Here is a 20,241-nt window from a genome sequence, read left to right on the forward strand (position 1 = left end):
AATAGACAGAGATATGGAGAAATTGGAACCCTTGTACATTGCTTGTAAGAATGTAAAATGAAGCTGTTAAAAATATCAGAAATTATCTTTCTCCTTCATAAACATTCCTTTCCCTGACTTAAATAGGAACATTAATCATAAGAATATGGGTTTGTGTGGGGGTATGTGTGTGTGGTTATCTATTTGTGTGTGGTGTCTCTGTGTGTAATGTATATGGTCTTATTTGTAATACATCATATATATAATGCATGTGTGGTGTGTGTGTGTGTGGTATGGTGTATGCATATGATATGTATGTGTGGTATGTATGTGTGTATGTGGTGTGGTGTGTACACGTTGTGTGTGCATATGATATACATGTGTGATGTGCGTGTGGTATGTATATGTGGTATATATGCGTGTGTGTAACTGTGTGTATGTGTGTATGTGTGTGTGTTGCATGTGCAACTTGACTTTCCAGTCCCCCAAGAAATAGTAGAACTTTAAAATTAACACACAGATAAAGCGGACCTGTGGGATTACTGAAAGTTAATGCAGAATCCACCAAAAATATGACCAAATAATGTTCAAAAAACACTCTCTATTTGAATTCATTTAGAAACTGGAGATAATGGAAAGGAGCATGTATGCTCAGATAAGTTTGAAACTGTTAAGGAAATGGGGGAAACCTGAAAGGTAAACGTTCTTGCTGTGTTCTTTCCTCTAACTATCCACCCCTTCTCGGGGTAAACCTGAAACTGAAAGACTATACATAATTCTGACCTCTAATAATAGGATGCCAGAATTGCCCATAAACATAAGGACAATAAAATAATAAATGGTGATGTTGGGAGTCAAGAAAATATTCCTATTGACTTTTTTGTGTCATAATCTGAGAGACGTACAATATATCATTAAATACTCAGGGGACATACCTCTGATCCAACCATGTCTATGATCTACCTAGGAGCCTTGTATTGTTCTTACTGATGCTAATGGCTGGTGCATAGGTCTTCACAGGGCCATAAAATGAACATCTAATAATAATGGAAGAAGATGATAAACAGAATTCATAGGACAACAAAAGACCCAAAGGGTATAAGCACACAGCAACATTCAACTTACACCTGACCCCAGAGCACAGGTGAGAGTTTTCCCAATCCCTCCAGAGAGGGTAGTGCTGGTATGTTAACCACGTGCCTTTATGGAGCTTCTGCATAAAGTAATGTTTTAAAATCTCCCTTTCATGTTTTTATGTAAATATTTTTCTACATTATAATATCATATTAGGAAGCACTAGGTTATTTATCTTATTTTACCAGATTGTAGAAGGAGCAGGAAAAAGATTGCCAACAAAGACCACTGGTCTGTCTCATGCTAGAAAGTGAAGCCAAGTCCATCATTTCCGCCTCCCTTGTCTTCTGCAGCACAAGAAATGAATTCTGTCTGACAATCAAGTGTTTCCAGTGCATTTGCTAGCCTTCCTTTCAAGAGTCTATCCTAGTATTCTTGGGTAAAATAACAGGACTTTCATTCCCTCTACCACATAAGGCACTTTACAAACTACCTCAACTAGCTGCCAAGGCTTTGCCAAGGAAGAGGAAAACTATTTTTATTTCATAAAGGAGAAAAAAATGGAGATTCTTGAAAAACAGTAAGGGATCTTTCCAAAATGTAAATCAGAGATGGAATTAGGAACAGAAGTTCAATTCCACACCACGCAGGCTTACGCGTTTCTAGACCAGTCTTCTCAAACTTTAATAGGCTAATGACTACCCGGGCTCCTGTTACAATGCAGAATCCCAGACTGGCTGAGTCTGGGATTACTCCGAGCTTCTAAACTATTAACAAGCTCCTAGGTGATACCGAAACTGCTAGCCCATGGACTATGGTTTGCATAGCAAGGCTAGACTGTCCGATTTGTCATGCAATACCAGCTGCAACTCAGTGGAAGAGAAAGGGGCTGGAGTTAAAAAAACACAGGGACTCATCCAGAAGGAAGCACCTACGTTCTCTGTGACCCTTTAACTCTATTGGGCTAGCTCAGAATGTCTCAGAGGTCCAACTAGCAAACTTTCTCTAAACTTAGGTCAATGTAACACAGAGATTGACTCAAGAAAGAAACTGAATTTTTTTTAATAGGATCTTTCTTGGCGACCTTAGCAAAGAGGCAAAGCAGCATTCTAACTAATGGTTAGAAGTTCACTCCTTTCCAAGATTATGCCAGATGAATGTGCTGCTCCCTTGCCATCCTCCCACGTAACCCACTCTATTGTCTGCCTCTGACAGGGCAGGCATGATCCCGTAGGCCCAGAATTTGGCTGTCGAGAACACTGTATGCAGATTATCTCTTTAAACGCAGTATTTTCAACTTTGCCTCCCCCACTATCTTATTTTTGGTGTTTCCTTGTGCTTTCTAGAATGTGGCTTTTATTTTCTATTTAGAACATAAGTGCGGAAGGAAATTCACATACCATATTTCATATCAGAATTTGAAAGGAACCCTTTTTGAAACTGAAAAAGTCTACATGTTATCCCAAGAAAGACATGGTTAGCTCCCAGCCTTGAAATACTTGGAAGGTTCATGTAGAAAAGAGTATTCCCTGCTTTATGTGGGATGCTCAAAGCTTTTGAGAAAGGAAAAGACCACGGAAGGCACTATTCACAATAGGATAACTACATAGCCATTTCGACATTATGTGTAGCCTTTAAAACTTTGCAAATATTATTTAATAGAAGACCTGATGCCAAGAGATTCAAAAACTTTTACAGGCTTCCTCTAGTTAGTGATTCTGACAACTCTCCAACATGGCAAAAGACAGAATCATACTGACAGACAAGTTTGAATTATGTAACTAAGATAAATCTGGATAAATCATTTTAACAGTAAGGATACTACTGATCAAGAACATTACCATGGTAGAATTTTGAGAGACTGTCTGGTTTTGCTTCTGATGGAGACAACCATCAGGTACTGAGTTTTTAGTATGTAAAAGCTACCATACTGACTACTGTACCAACATGACTTTATTATCTTTCTAACAATCCTGTGAAAAAAGTGTTATTAGCCCTGATAGAAGGAAGAGACTGTTGAAGAAGGAAGAGACTGTTGAAACATTAAAAACTTTGACCAAACCCACAAAGAGAGACATAGGTAATGACTCAAAACCCACAGTCTTAAACACTATGCTGTACTATAAATATATTTGATGAATTGTCTTTTGAATAAAGCCCAATGAAGAAAGATTTCTAATCAGGCAATAGACAGCCATTGAGATGATAGCCACTTGGACCAGACAGACCAAGGCTCAGATCCATGCTCCTACTATTCTGTCTTCCAAAGGAAAAATCCCCACCCAGAGCCTCTGTTTCTGAGGTGGCCAGGTTTTATACTGCAAACTCTGCTCTCACAGGGCCATAGAGCACCTGATCAGGAAATTCATAACCTGGTCAGCAACCTAGGAGTCAGGCTGAATAATCAGATTCTCTACTTGGTGTTTGAACTGGGCACCTGGGGATAATCTAGTTCTAATCAGGAGTAGAAAATGAGTCGTGGTCATGGTAGACTGGGCTCTGTGTAAAACAATGGCAGAAGAGCTTAGAAATGGAGAATAGAATGTTGGAAGAATACTAGTTAGGAAAGAGAGGGTCAAAACAAAACAAAAAGATGGCAGGTAAAAAAAATCCCATTAGAGAGAAATCAGATTGTGAAGAACAACGCATCCAAGTATAAAGCCAGTACTTGTATTTGTACTCATTTAAGTCTGAGAGGAGAGTACTTTCACTTGATTTCCCTCATTTTTTGGTATTAGATTTACCTTCTCCACCAGAGTCATAAACTTTTCTTCTCCTGGGTATTTGATGCTTCTATTAAGTAAGCTGACTCAATACAATTCTACCATATTATTCCTTTGTGATAAGAAGAAACCTAGTCTACTGGACAATCTTAAATGTTTATTATTATTATTATTATTATTATTATTATTATTATTATTGCATCTTATGGCAGTGATTTTTAGAAATAATCTTAGGTTGAGTCCGTAGTCCAAGTATCTGATAAGCAGCTCTACATTCTTAAAACAAATATTCTATTTGTTTTTAAAATGTATTTGTCCCATCATAGGAGTACCTAGGATTAGGTGAAATATTTAATGTAGACATAAAATTTCTATATCTGCTCACATCCTAAGAAAACAAAAAAACATTGACAAGTATGCAAAAAAGGCATTTCCTTGTGTGTTTTTTTTTTTTTTATATTCTTGCAAGGTAGAGGATGAATGAGAGTTTAAAAGGGGGAAAATAGCTGGAAAATCGCCTAAATTCAAGGACCCAAATCCAATGTACTGTAGATAAATATGTCAACGTTGGTTCCATAAACTGCTGAGTCCACCTACCATGTGGGTCCATGATGGAGACAGAGGAACACAAAATATAAAAATGGAAGGCGCAGGAGGAGGGAAGCGATGGAAGGAGCAGTAAGGCAAAAGAAAGGAAGAAGTTAACCTACTTTAATATCACTAAGCAGAAACGAAGGTTTGGAGCAGATAAATGCTCTTAACTTTTTCAGATGGCACTCTCTTTTCCTTACCTCGGTGATTATCATCTGGTGTGATCTATAATTACTTGTATAACATCCTTCTTTTTGCCTTATTGGAAACCCACAGTGTACATATTTAGAGTTATGTATTTAATTATGCTGTTAAATTCCTACTAGCAAACCTTTTCCCAAGAAATGATACCAGTCCCTAAGAGTTGCAATTACATTCAGTAACATGAGAGACTGAATATGCTGGAAAACTTATAACTCATCTTTGACTCCTCTCTTCCCCTTGCACATTTGATCCATTCATTTACTCAGTTCATCTATCAAATACTCTTAGAATGTTCACCGTGTGCTAAGGCAGAGTATTTTAGAGACTAGGGATAGACTAAATAGGCCAGAATCTTTCGTGATTTTTATACTCTTACATTTTATGTGTATGATATATCCTAAATGTACATTTTTTTCTGCCCCTGCCCCATTTCACTGCTATCAACTTAATCCAGGCCATCATTTCACTGTTGACATATCTCAACAACTACATACATCGTCTACTACAGCTTCCTAATACCCATTTTCCATATAGTGAGAAGATATGAATAGACACTTCTCCAATGAAGACATACAAATGGCTATCAGACACATGAAAAATGTTCATCATCACTAGCCCTCAGGGAGATTCAGATTAAAACCACATTGAGATACCACCTTACACCAGTTAGAATGGCCAAAATTAGCAAGACAGGAAACAACATGTGTTGGAGAGGATGTGGAGAAAGGGGAACCCTCTTACACTGTTGGTGGGAATGCAAGTTGGTGCAGCCTCTTTGGAAAACAGTGTGGAGATTCCTCAAGAAATTAAAAATAGAACTTCCCTATGACCCTGCAATTGCACTCCTGGGTATTTACCCCAAAGATACAGATGTCATGAAAAGAAGGGCCATCTGTACCCCAATGTTTATAGCAGCAATGGCCATGGTCAACAAACTATGGAAAGAACCAAGATGCCTTTCAACGGATGAATGGATAAGGAAGATGTGGTCCATATACACTATGGAGTATTATGCCTCCATCAGAAAGGATGAATACCCAGCTTTTGTAGCAACATGGACGGGACTGGAAGAGATTATGCTGAGTGAAATAAGTCAAGCAGAGAGAGTCAATTATATGGTTTCACTTATTTGTGGAGCATAACAAATATCATGAAGGACAAGGGGTGTTAGAGAGGAGAAGGGAGTTTGGGTAAATTGGAAGGGGAGGTGAATCATGAGAGACTATGGACTCTGAAAACAATCTGAGGGTTTTGAAGTGGGGGGGTGGGAGGTTGGGGTACCAGGTAGTGGGTATTAGAGAGGGCACGAATTGCATGGAGCACTGGGTGTGGTGAAAAAATAATGAATACTGTTTTTCTGAAAATAAATAAATCAATTTAATTTAAAAAAAAAAACATAAAGCACACCATAACAATCCCGAGCTTTCAAAATCATTCCATTGCACTTAGAACAAAACCCAAACACCTTACAGGACACAACAGTTGCCACATAAGCCAGCTACTACCCACTTCTCCAATCCCTTCCTGTACTTCCCCCTACCACTCTATTCTAGCCACACTGGATTTCTTTTGGTTTCCTGAACTGCAAAACTTATGCTAGTGCTAGAGCCCTTGCATCTTATTTTCTCTCTGTATGGGGCACTTTGCCAGCTATTGTTTTCATATGTAAGCTGCTTTGTGCCATTTGGCTCTCAGATCACCTTTTCAGGGAGGTGCTGCCCAACCAGTCATTTAAATCAAGGTCCTTCCTCCAACTCCCCATTATTATATATTCCTACCTTATTTCCTCTATAGAACTTACTCACTACCAGAAATCATACTGTTCTTATATTTACCTAATTGTCTCCCTACCCACCATAATAAACATATATTCCAAATTATAAATTCTATGCAAGAAGGCTGTTGTCTCTGTTATTATTCATGCACATATCTCCAAATGCCAACTGTGCCAGGAAGATAGTAGACTCTCAGTAAATATTTTTTAAACATTCATTATTTGATCAAAATGTTCACTCCTGATCTCATTCTTATCCCCTCAACCTATCCTTCTACCAAATAAGCACAATGAACTAATTTTGGAATTGGATTATGAAAAACTCAATAAGTAAATTATACTTATTCAATTTCAATTTAGCTAGATAAGCCAAAAGTAAAAACATATATTATTTAGCTAGTTAAGAAAAAAAGAGGACACAAATTATTAATACCAGAAATGAAAGAGAGGGACATCACTACAGATCCCACTAGACACTGAAAGGATAATGAAAAAAACATTATGAACAACCCTATGCCCAGAAATTTGATAACCTAGCAGAAATAGACCAGTCCCTTGAAAGACACAATCTGTCATAATTAGCATGAGAAAAAATAGATAAATGAATAAACCTATCTCTATTTTAAAAATTGAAATGTTAATAACCTTTCAAAACAGAAAACACTAGGCCCAGATGGATTCATTGGTGAATTCTGCCAAACATTTAAGGAAGAAATTATACCAATTGTCTACAATTTCTTTGAGAAGACAGAAGCAGAGAGAACATTTCCTTCCTCATTCTATGAGGCAGAATTACTCAAGTACCAAAATCTACATTACAAGAAAGGAAAACTATAGACCAACATGTCTCATGAATGTAGGTATAAAAGTCTTCAACAAAATATTAGCAAATTGAATCCAACAATGTATAAAAAGAATTATATACACAAGCAAGTGGGATTTATCTCAGGCATGTGAGGCTGAGTTAATGTCCAAAAATTAATTAACATAATCCATCACATCAACAAATTGCAGAAGAAAAAAAAATCACATGATCCTATCTATAAATAGAGAAAAACACTTGAAAAATCTACAACGCATTTATGATGAAAACTCTCAGTAAACAGGAGTAGAAGAGAATGTTCTCAACTTGATACAAAAGATCTACAAAAACCTAGAGCCAACTTCATAAACCGTGAGTAACTTGAAGCTTTCTCACTAAAATCAGTAACAAGCCAAGGATGTCTCCCCTCACCACCCCTTTTCAACACTGTACTGGAAATTCTAGCTAATGCAACAAAAAATGGAAATAAAATGTTTAAAGATTGGAAAGGAAAAAACAAAACCATCTTTGCAAACTACTTATATGACATTCTGAAAAGGCAAAACTAGGAAGATAGTAAAAGGTCAGTGATTGCCAATGGGGTAAGGGGGAGGGTAGGCTGAATAGGTTGGGTACAGAGGATTTTTATGGCAGTGAAAATATGATACCATAATGATGGATACACATCATTATGCACTTGTTCTAATCCACAGAATACACAACTAAGAGGGAACCCTAAGGTAAATTATGAACTTTGGCTGATAATGATATGTCAGTGTAGGTCAATCAGTTGTAATAATATCCTACTCTGGTGGAAGGAATGTTATTAATGGAGGAGACCATGCATGTAAGGGATGGAAACAGATGGGAAAACTCTGTACCTTCTGCTCAATTTTGCTCTGAACCTAAAATTGTTTCAAGAAAGAGAAAAGTCTACTAAAAAATTATTTTTCAATCTTATGCTTACAATGGTTGTGTAGTTTTAAGAAGATAGAACTTTATTTGCTTTGGTTTTAATTAGGACAGCATAACATTGTAGGGAGAGAAACTAGAACCTAACTTAATAGTGCAGGAATAGACTTCAAAGGCTTTAGACCTTACCCTGATGAAAAGAGTCTTCCTGGAAAACTGACCTTTGAATTCTCCTTTCTAGCTGCAAATTCAGACATGTGCTGGTATCTTCACAGGATGATTAGAGAAACAACTCCAGAGTGGCCAAAAAGGGCCAGAAATATAATTATAGGATCAAAAAAAAAAAAAAAAAAAGGAACCTGACACCATAAGATTAGAAGCATTTCAAAGAAACACACAGGAATCTTCTCAGAGCAAATAGTGTAAACTGTAGGAGACTGTTCTCAAGAAAACATGTAGATTAGGGGAAGTCATCTTTAGTTTTGTGTAACCATATTGCTAAAAGAGATTGCCATAGCCCTGTCATTTTCTAAGAAACCTATAATCTTTCTCTATAAAGATCATGGTTCCTTAAATTATGTCACTGACCTTTTGTCATTGATCTTTTGTGAATTCCATGCAGACAGCTGAAAAGGTATTCACTTTGAAATATTTTTTAAATTGTGTGTGTGTGTGTGTGTGTGTGTGTGTGTGTGTGTGTGTGTAAGTTTTTATTTAAATTCCAGTTAACAAAAATACAAATGCTTCATGAATTTGTGTGCCATCCTGTGGAGGGACCATGCTAATCTTCTCTGTATCATTTCAATTTTACTATGTGTGCTGCTAAAGTGAACATTTACTGAAATTTTTAAGAATTCTTCTAAAACTAGGTTTGGGTACAGAAGAAATTAAAAGTTAAATTACTCTTAAAACTTTTTGTTTGCAAATGGTCAACAGTGAAAGTACTACATAACACAAACTCCAAGTGTCAGTCAAGGAGGTATGCAGAACCTGCACATATTTACTAGGAAAAAGATATGAAAATGAATCAACTAGGCAATTAATTTAAGGAGCTAGCAAAGGTCCCACAAAATAATTCTAAATAATTCTAAATAATGAAAGATTTCATAAAGATAAAGTAGAATTGTATTAAACAGATAATAAAAATAATGTGCAACTAATAATGTCAAAGACTATTTTTTAGAGTAAAAAAGCAAATAAACTTCAGGCAAATTCTGATATCACAAGTTAAAAAAAAAAAAGAAAAGAAAGGATAAGCTAAAATGGTCATTATATAAAGATAGGAAAATTTATCTAGAAACAATTCAAACAACTTCCAACCATAACATAGGGTGACTAGTGTGAGACAAATATGAAAAAGAAGCCTCATCTCTTCACATCAGCAGTAATAATTATAAAATATAATGGAATTAAAAGATTCCATTCACAAATGCAAGAAAAATTATAGAACATCTAAGAACAAACTTAATAAGACACAAGCTATACTTATAAGAAGAAAACAGTACTTAAAAAAATCACAAAATGAGTGGAATGGGGAAATATACCATGTTCATAAACGAAATGATTCAATGCTTTAGAGATAGCAGTTCTCACCAAATTAATCTAAGCAAATTCAAGAAATTTTTGTTTCAAAATCCCAATATGAGTTTTAAAATTAAGCTTGAAAATCAAATTGAAATCTTACCTAAAGAGAGTGCTAAAGCCAGTAATATTCTATTGAATAATAAAGCATACTATAAAGGTAGACTCTAATACTATACTGACAAAACTGAAGTTAAAACATCAGTGAAAGACTATAGAGATTGCAGAAATAAGCCTATATATATATATATATATATATATATATATATATGAATTTTGATACTCTAAAAGTGGCAATACAAGTCATTGGGGAAAGAATCTGTTTAATCACATCAGGCAATCAATAGTCACTAAAAAATAACTTAGAGGCTTCTGGGTGGCTCAGTGGGTTAAAGCCTCTGCCTTCAGCTCAGGTCATGATCCCAGCGTCCTGGGATTGAGACTTTCGGGCTCTCCGCTCTGCGGGGAGCCTGCTCGCCACCACCACCCTGCCTGCCTCTCCACCTATTTGTGATCTGTCTGTCAAGTAAATAAATAAAATCTTTAAATAAATAAATAAATAAATAAATAAGTTAGGTGCTTATAATCGTAAATAAAATGAACTAGTTACATGACACAAATTTGCAGGTAACCTAACAGCATTATTTCATGACATTGTCTAGGGATCGTTAGACACTGGGCACGCAGCAGACAAAGCAGGTGGTGGATCATCTATGCCTAAGAGCAGCGCTGTTGAGGTCAACAATTATAGATTCAGGATTTTCCTAATAGTAAATATTTACTATTATAGTTCGAAAAATAAGACCACTGGGAAATCTTCCAGGGACTAAATTAAGTAATAGAGATACAAAGACCAAGACCAGTCCTCATCCTTATAGGTGAGCCATCGAAGCCCTCTAGTCTCTACTTTATTCCTCTATCCACTGCCACCCCACCTACTACAAAAGTTTCCTAACTCTGCTAATTTCCTCTGTCCCCCTTACATGCTTCTACCCCACATTCTAGAGCGACATAATTTTTCTAAAGTATAGTATCTCAGGTATTAGTTCAGCCTGACTCTTGCTGGCTTTTCATGACTTTAAAATAAATTGTGATCACTAATTTTAAAAGTATATTATGAGTACCTCGATTAAAAATAGTCATTCATTTTCTAATGAAATAAAACTGACCACTAGCCCAGCATTCAATGTTATCCAAATTTCTTTTCCACCCCTCCTTCCCATGGCTCCCCTCTCTGTAGGCAGATCTTCCCACTTGGATCACAGATTATTTAGATGTGACTTTCCATATTTTGAGTTCCTGTTCTCCTTTAAATCCCTTGAATACCTTCTATCGCTCTGGGGCACTCACTTTACTATGCTTTCTTTTGTTAAATGAGTCTTATTCCTCCCCGCTCTCCCCATTAAGATGTTAAAATTTTTTAGTCCAGAAGTTGTGTCTTGTTCATCTGTGTCTTCCTGTTAGGACCAAGTGCATGAGGACATGTTAGGTACTCAAAAAAATAAGATGAAATTGAATGGACTTCTGTATTTTTTTTAATCTTCTTGCTTCCTAAAGAGGCATGCTGCATAAGTCCTACAACAGCAGCTGAGTTAGCTACCTAAAATAATATGTTTGCGCTCAGATTATGTGCAATTTTTGGTAATATTTGCTGACTCTTAAAATCTGGCTCAAGTCACATTCTTAAGATATCATGCATATTCCAGTACGCTTGTTTCTTCATTAACAACGCTTTTTATTCAACAAGATTCCCAGATTGATTCTGAGTGGACTTGTACTTGAGCATTTATTAACATAGAGTTTTCGTGTCATTAGTGGTTTTTTAGCTTTCTAGCATCCAGGGTATGGTCACTTCATTCATGGCGTAAGTATAATCAAAATTGTCTCTGCATTGTCAGTGTAATGTAATTAGAGACATACAGGGGAGTCATTATCACATGAGCATAAGTAAGAGACCAAATAACTTCTCACAGAAGAAGGAAACAATATAGGGTAAAATTGAGCTGAGATGAGTATTGCAATAACCCCATCACCTCTTTTCCCACTATGCTTAGAGGACAAATTCAGTGAAGAATCAAGAGAGCTATGGAACTCTGTAACTCCCAATGTAGAAACGCAATGAGATGCAATTAACACCCTGCATTTTTTTATTAGCTTACACTGCAGGGAAGAAATGTCTAAAAGGCTATTTAAATTCAGTATAAAATTCTAGCAACCACAATTTTAATTGCATAACTGTAAAACATTTTTCTCATTGTCAAAATAAAAAGAAGGCTGTAACGAATGTTCTCTACTTGTTTAAGGACTCCATTATTAACCTTTAAGAATCTTTTCTAGGAGAAAAGCTTCTTTCTCTAGCAAATGCATCTTGAGACTGGGACTTAACCTAAAATCCTAACTCCTGTCGTGGACCATGTCGACACTTCAATCCCTGTCATAAAAACACCTTGAACAATATTTCAGACACAGGAATGTCAGAGCTTTTCTTTTTTTAATTGGCAGCTAAAAAATAATTTTTAGCAGTCATAGAAATGAAAAGCTACCTTGTTCTCCAGCATACCAATATCCACATGTAAAAGAATGCATAATATGCAGTCTGATGACTCAAGAACAAACCATAGCAAATGCAAGAAAAGACCAGGTTGCTGTTTCCATAGCAATGACTTTATGTGGTTTAACTCTTCTGGGAATTTAACCAAATCCCCAGCAGCAGGAGAAAATCATCAGCAAAAATTTTGTGACATATGGCAACTGCCAACATATCAGTGAGGGGAAAATAATTTTATTTTCTTTCTTTATACTGAAAGGAATACCTTCATGTCAAGCTGTTGGAGAAAGCACAGAGATTTTGTTGGTCACCCTGTACTTAACTCAAAATTTTAAAATACGAGGTTTCTTCTTCCTTAGACTGAAAGAGTTGTTGGTTCCCAGCCAGCTCTGCAACTCATGCATCCCAAAAGTGACATGTGGACACGGACAAGAGGTACATACATATTCCCGTGACTCGCAGCTTATTCATCCTAAAGAAAACTCAATCTGCAGGGTCATCCCTCAGGAAAGAATGTAAATGGAAATTTATTTTCTGTTTTGTTTTTAAAGCCAACCTCATCCTGGGGCAGTATGTGTGTGTGTGTGTGTGTGTGTGTGTGTGTGTAAATGACAATTTTTAGTTCTACCTATGGCCCAATGATTAAAGTAAGAGTTTTTCACAAGCAAATAATAGATGTGGTACTTTTCATGATTTTCTTTAGTTCAAGCAGCCCTGTATCTCGAAGACTTTTCCAAGTATCAAGTTAGAGGCTGAGCAGTTCAAGATACTTAAGGGCTCTCTTCATTATGTCTTCATAAGAACAAAGACAGTGGGGTGCCTGGGTGACTCAGTCCATTGAGCAAATGACACTTTGGTTTTGGATCAGGTCACAAACTCAAGAGTGGTGAGAAGGAGCCCTGAATCAAGCCTCAGCTTGCACTCCTCAGAGGCAGTGGAGAGGTGCAGAGGGAAAAGCAAGTCCTCCCTCTCCCTCTGCCCCTCCCCCTGCTTGTGCTCTCTCTCTCTCTCTCTGTCCCTCTCTCTTTCACTCTAAAATAAATAAATAAACAAATAAATAAAATCTTTTTGAAAAAAGACTAAAGATTGTGATCAATATGCAATTAATACCCAATGAAAATGATTGTCTCAGAATGGGGAAACACCTCCAGTGACAAGGAATACATTACTTTCCAAAAAACCCATTTAAATTTGAACCATTTTCAACATTAAAAGAAGTTTCTTAGGCCTTTTTGCTTGAGTTTCTATCCTCACGATCTGCATTAGTTTTGTACTTCCAAGGAGACAGATTACACCCAACATTTCTGTGTGGAACAGCACCTCTCAAACCTTAGGCCAGCTCACGTCTCCTGTGTTGCATCCATGAGAGCCCACCCATGACCCCCTGTACTCCTCACTGGTGCTCTTTCCACCCTGCCCCCTACTCCACCCCCTTCACTTCTAGACAAGGGTTATTTCACCAGTGACTTTTCACACTCCACTTTTTCAAATGTGAAGTAGATCACTGGCCTAAATTAGAGGTACTAAACACAAATGCCATAGCTTCCAGGCACATAACTCAGCTGGATGAAGCATCTTCAGGTAAGGACACAAGGAGTGAACAATTGTGATGACTTAGAGAATGAATTCCCAGCCTGAGCATTCAGATTTGCATATTTCAAAATACTGAATACAGACACACAACTGGGACTACAATCATTGTCCTTGGGTTAAATTACCCTGATACCAAATGTTAAATTAATAGGGTATGTCTGAAAATTTGAGGACTTAAATAAACTTTCCCTGATTATGCTAGAGGAGAGGGGAGAGTGGTCATCTGTGTCTTTGGGCCAGTCTGGAAAGACAGCATGAGAATTTCACTGGTCAACTTTCTTTCAAAAGTACACTGAAAAAATACAGTGAAACTCGGCATTATCTTGTTGCCCAATATCTTGTATCAGGCAAGTATGTTTTTACACCCTAGTAAATAAGCTAGAAACCATGCAAAAAGACACATCATGACTGAAAACTAATAATAAAAAAAGTTCCACTGAACAAAAGATAAAGACCAATTATCACAGGGTATGAAGAAAGTTCACATTATTAATTTCTATACTCCATGAACTTTTTCTTTTGCTATAAGACTTAGAATATTTCATTTTTTCTTTTTTTTTTTTTTTTTCCAGGAGCATAAACCGTGCTCTTCTTTGTGCTTGAAAGTTCTAGCCTGCCTTCCAAAGTGCATGTAAACTGTCTGTCTCCCCGTTAACCACACAGACACCTTCAGGAGTCAACTAACGAGGAGCTAGACCTTTTCTGTGGTTGTGGCCCAGGGTAGGTGGTTGTTCTCCATTTATTTGGAACCACAACATACCAATCTACAAAACCCTAATCTAATCACCATAAGCTCCAGGGCATAGGACATGGGATCAAAAATGAGTCAAGTTTTTCCTCAGATTGGTAGAAAATCACATGTCTAATAACTGTAAGCATGTGGCCAGTGACACTTCTGTGGGTAATTAATGGCCCTGAAGTTGGAGCCTTCCACATACAAACTCCGACAGAAGCATCCCTTGGCCTCAGCCCCACCTGATTGCTTAATTATTGAATCATCATCCATGACTTTCAACATACTTCTTATTACAAATTAGAGTTCTAGATCCACCCACAAATATTCATTCTCTAGAAAAGAGTAAACAACTTCTTGGTTTACCTCTGTCCACCATCTTGGATCCAGCGGGCTTGTCTGGGACAATCAGATGGTCCAGGTTGCTATTCAGTGAAGACGTGTCATCACTAGACAAAGAGTTCAAAAATCCACTTTCTGATGTGGCAAAGCTGTTTTCCAGAGCCCTGCAACTGTTTGCCTCTGAGGGTGTAGATGAGTGAACCTGCACAGCCAATGTTATAGACTGTCCCTCATCATCAGCCGTGGCAGAACTATTCACCATGTCGATCCAGGACTGTCTCTCTCTAGATAAGGAGGCCAAACTGCTGTTTGTCTTTATGGTACTTTCCGAGGAAGAGGAAGAACAAGATTTGGGTGAAGAGGAAGATGCCTGCTGTGCAGCCTGTTTCACAAATAAAACCAAAAAGAATAAAATAAATCATGATTAAACTGGCATTCTCTATCTTCCATTTTTAACAGAGGTATTCCAGGGTTTCAGAAAAAAATTATTAGTAACAAATTGTTTTAAAAACCATTCACAAGTTTTGGGCCTTCGCTTTTTTTTTTTTTTCATCTGTTTTACCAAATGTAACTCAGAATAATTGGTTTTTGTTTTGTATTTAACCCTTTTTTTCCAAACAGCTGAAGACACCATATTTAACTTTTTATCTCTATGACAGGGAAATAGCTGCATTGGCCTTGCATAAGACCTTAATTCTTATACTTCACATGGCGATTATTAGTACGATCCCTTTTTATTCTGTTTGAGTTAAATTTGCTATGAGGGGAAAATTACAATTCTTAAACTTCATTACTTAATTTGAAGATTTTTTAACAGATCACAGCAAAGTTTATTATAAACCAGTTACAAGGACTTGGTAAAATACACTGACAGAGAACTGGTCTGTTTCTATTCTGTATTTCCAGTATTTGCCACAAGGAATGCAGTTAAGATTACATTTAAATTTAAATTTCATCCTACTTCTTATGGATCTACAACTGCAAGTTTAATTGACATGCGGGGGGCTCAGTTGTGTACTGTAATGTCTTATTAAAAAAGATACCAAAGAAACCTAAACTAGTCTTAAAAAACAATCAGAAGAAAATTGCATGATATTTATATTCCTATGGCAAGAACTATGACTCCATTGCCCAAAACCAATTTGTATAACTTTGAATTCTTTGTTTAAGGATCTAAAACATCTCCATAACATGATTTACCCTATTGTTCAGTGCTCCCTAGAAATGTAAAAGGCCCCTTTGGGAGATTCTTTGAAATACTGAAGGATACTTTGAGGAAAAAGTAGATTGTAATCAATCACTGAATTCTCACTGATTGAGCAAAAACCCTTGAGAAAGGTAATTAAGAGAGAGAAAACAAAAGCTGAAGCCAGATAAGAAGCAAAATATTAACTGAGTAGAAAGCAGGGATGTGGTTAAAGTCCATACATTTCTGTTCTCCAATATCATATATATATATATATTCTTTAGCACATACCCAGCAATAGCTTGTAACTACATAAATAAAATCATGTTAGCTCATAAGTTCTTTAATAATTTGAAACCTTTAATAAACATTGACCAAAAAAGATAAGAATCCATTGCAAACTCTTAATTCACTAAAGAGAAACCAGCAATTGCACCTAGACTGTGCGAAGTAGGCTGAGGTTACAGGGATCTTCTGAAAGCAGCTCCCAACATACAATGCAAGAATGAATAAGAGTCCTTGGCAAAATGTTCATCTGCTCATGGAGAAAACATCAGTGCAACATCACCAATCACCTTCTCTTGGAAAGGACTTCTTTTATTCTGAGATTTTATCCTAGTATCATTTTGATGATAAAATAATATGACTTCTTTTGGAAAATGGTGATAGTAGATGTTAGTATTTGTCTTTTTAAAGGTTTTTTTTTTTTTAATGCCCTACAAAGCAAAATAAATATCTGGCAACTATATGTTGTTCCCTCATTTTTCATTTTCTTTATCAATAAAATCCAAAAATCAAGATGACAGAGAAACAGTGTTCTCTGGGTCATCATATATCTCCAATGGCAGATGAAACAGAGAAAACATTTTATAGTTGAGATTCATCAATTTCAAGCATTCAACATTCCAACGTGGTAGAAAAAAAAAATGGTTAGTGGGAAGAAGCCAAGGAGCAAAGTAGGATTTTTCTCCCCAAAACCTCAGAATCATTGCAACTAACTCAGAAGGGTTGATTTCCATCTAGTATGTTCCCAAGAATTTTGTAGGTTCTAAAATCTTGAGTTCTGATGGGAAAAGCCTGCATTTACCCAATGTATGCTTAGTTAGCTAAATACTAGATATGCATTGTCAAATAATCAGTAAATCCACTTTTTAGAAGCACGACATTAAAATATCCAGTTAATATACTATTCATCACATGCACCTTATTAATAATACATTTGTACAGACATGAAAACTTTCCATTCAAGAATGTGTCAATGAGTTTGCAAATCAATTGCCTTAAATCATTCAGATCATTTAACAACTAAGAGATTAAAGATCTATAACCCACTAAATAAAATCTTTGTTATCTAGAGGAGATAATGCACAGACCCCAAGCTGTCCAAATAAATGCCAAGACTTGTTTACTCATTAGAATGATCTAGAAAATAAATATTAACAAAAATACCATTCAGAACTAGTCCCAACACGTTCCCCCATTGTGAGCTATTTTAGTAAAACTTGGCTTTGGTGGAAGTGCAAGCTTTCCCTGTTGTTCCTGTTGATATTACTGTAATTTGATTAGCAAAATATTACTGATATTATTATTGATATTACTGTAATTTGAGCAAAATCCTATGCACATAGCTGCTATAGTACTTTTTCCATGAACCTTTTGGAACCTCAAAACTGCTTAATGGACTAAGGGAAAGACATGTTCGTAGAGCATCAGAAATTTCTGTGAAGCATAATCCTTTTGGAGGTACTACTCAAACACAACTCAAATGTTTTCAATCCATCATCTCTTCTCTTGCACCATGTAACATGTGGAAATTTGATTTTTAAATGGAAAAAGAAGAGTGAGCAAGGAAAAAAAAGGAATAACTAGAGAGACAAAAAGAGAAAATAAGAAAACAGATGATGTGTATCAGTCCAGAGGGAGTTTTTATTAGAAGAGAGATTAACAAAATAATAATCAAAATGATCTTGGAAAGCCATCACAATGGAAACATGCTTTATAGGTAATATGGTGCTAAATCACAGATCATTATTTCTACCACGTGTAGCTAACAATAGCCACAGTCAAACAGAGAACATTTAGCTCAGTGCCTTCTATGAACTGTCCATGTAATTAATATACTTACAAAACTTCTCACTGTAAATCTAATGAAGGCAGGAAGAAGTGACAGTCTCTCATGTACTAACATAAGCCCATCCTTCAGTATCAGTTCAAGGACTGCCTCCTCCAAGAAGACTTCATTGGCCTCAGACCAGGTGGGTAGCTCTGTATGGTACTCCCAGGCTTCATATCAGGTGGAATGTCACTTTGTCAACTAATTCTATAATTGCTGATGGACTTACTCTTTTTTTTTGGTAAGATACTTGAGAACAGGCTGTTCTTAACTATTATTTTTACCTATTTTTTACATCTGTGCCTGACATATAGTTGGTAACAAATTAATGTCAATACAAAATGGTCTAGAAGAAAAACAGCCTGGAGTAGTTCAGTCTCTTAGGGACGGACACCCCAAAATTCTCTGTAGAATTGCTACAAATGATTTATCCTAACCCCAGGATCTAGAAGTGACTGTCACTGATTATAATGCAAATACTCCCACAAAATATTTTCATGATCTCAAACAAATTTATTGTTTTATCTATTAGAGGTTAATAATTGCACAGCGGTTCATTTCAGAATATTTGAGTTTTAAATATTTTACTTTTTAATGATAATACTTAAAGACATTAAAGATCTAAGTTTTAATGAAGCGACTATATGATTAAGTTAAAAAATCAATATTGCTTTTTCCCGTTTTCTTCACGAATTTGCACAGGGGCCATACGAATCTTCTCAGTATCATTCTAATTTTCGTATATGCGTTTTCAACGTGAACGCTCTTTTTCCCATTTAATGTATATTTTTAATTTAAATTCCAGCTAATTAATATGCAGTGTAATAGTAGTTTCAGGTGTAGAATTTAGTGATTCAACACTTACTTACGATATCTGTATTTATCAAAGAAGCTTAACGCAAATGTTGATTAGCTCTAAAATCTTTTTCCTGGAATTGTTTAAAAACACATATTTGACATAGGGAAAACAGTTTAAGATAGCCACCAACATTCTGTAATTAGGATGAAGTAAGTCAGCATACAAATGTTAAGCAACATTAATCAAAGTATATGTTAAAAAAAAATACAGGAATAACTTAAGATTAAACATACTGGAACCAAATGAGAAAAAAAAAAAAAAAGGAACATATCCATAGGCTTTCCTTCTCTTTTACTGACCACGTTAATAACAGCAAACCAGTCAATTGCGGCTAAACCCTAGGAAGTACTGTCTGTATTTCTGCCATATGCTAGTAGAAGCATTCTTCTAAAAACCCAAACACCTGTAGAGCACACACCCCCATCTGACCCCCATCTGATAAGGGGGCAAAGGACCTGCTCCTCTCTCCAATCCCTTCTTTCCAAGTGACCTTAAAGAAACCACCTCACCTCTAAGTCTTATTCCTTTGACTTTTTCTTGCCACCATTACTCACCCACTCCCTACCCTAGTCCATCCTCCAAAAAATAAGAGTGCTTCTTTTTCTTTTTAAGATTTTATTTAAATATTTATTTGTTTGAGAGGTGGGGGGGAAGAGCGTGCAAGCATGAGTAAAAGGAGAAGGAGACTCCGCACTGAGCAGGGAGCCTGATGTGGGAGTCCATCCTAGGATCCCGAGATCATGACCTAAGCCGAAGGCAGATGGTTAGGCGGCTGAGCCACCCAGGGACCCCTAGAGTATTTCTAAACCATAAAAGAGATCACAATATTCCCCTGCTGAACATCCGCTAATAACTGACCATCACAGGCACAAAAATAGCCGCAGCCTTCAGTATAGCTGACAAGGCCTGGATGGAGCCCTGTCTGGCCTGCCAGCTCCCGCTCCCTCTCCTCTCCAGTCCCAGAAGCCTTCTTCACATTCCTTGAGCACAGGTTTCTTCTGCTTGAAACATTCTCTCCGTGAATTTCTGGGTGGCTGCCTCCTCCTCACCATCCTGGTGTCATTTCAAGTATCAGCAGGCCCCTCAGCCTCACAGTCAGAAAGAACATCCCCCCCACACTCCACCCCAGCCACTCCCTAGCCCTTACCCCTGTTTATCTTCTACACAGCATTTGTCAGCACTTGGGAGTATTTGTTTGAACTACAAATTTGTTGTGCCTCTTCCTCA

At 36.7% G+C, this 20,241-nt stretch overlaps 1 protein-coding gene and 2 non-coding genes across 10 annotated transcripts in view; all 3 read right to left on the minus strand.

Annotated features, from left to right (window-relative positions):
* Window positions 1-20,241, minus strand: part of IPCEF1 (interaction protein for cytohesin exchange factors 1) — a 194,529-nt gene that overhangs the window by 12,302 nt on the left and 161,986 nt on the right. For all 8 annotated transcript variants that reach the window (XM_059401308.1, XM_059401310.1, XM_059401313.1 and 5 more), the window contains one exon: window positions 14,881-15,238. In XM_059401308.1, the coding sequence (XP_059257291.1) occupies window positions 14,881-15,238 (358 nt within the window). The remainder of the gene's footprint in view (window positions 1-14,880; window positions 15,239-20,241) is intronic.
* Window positions 8,789-8,892, minus strand: LOC132018838 (U6 spliceosomal RNA). Its single transcript, XR_009404618.1, has one exon. It is a non-coding gene; the product is annotated as a U6 spliceosomal RNA (small nuclear RNA).
* LOC132018864 (U6 spliceosomal RNA) lies at window positions 18,812-18,919 on the minus strand. The gene has a single exon (XR_009404641.1). It is a non-coding gene; the product is annotated as a U6 spliceosomal RNA (small nuclear RNA).

The sequence above is a fragment of the Mustela nigripes genome, chromosome 5 (genome assembly GCF_022355385.1).
Source record: "Mustela nigripes isolate SB6536 chromosome 5, MUSNIG.SB6536, whole genome shotgun sequence".
Taxonomy (NCBI): Eukaryota; Metazoa; Chordata; class Mammalia; order Carnivora; family Mustelidae; genus Mustela; species Mustela nigripes.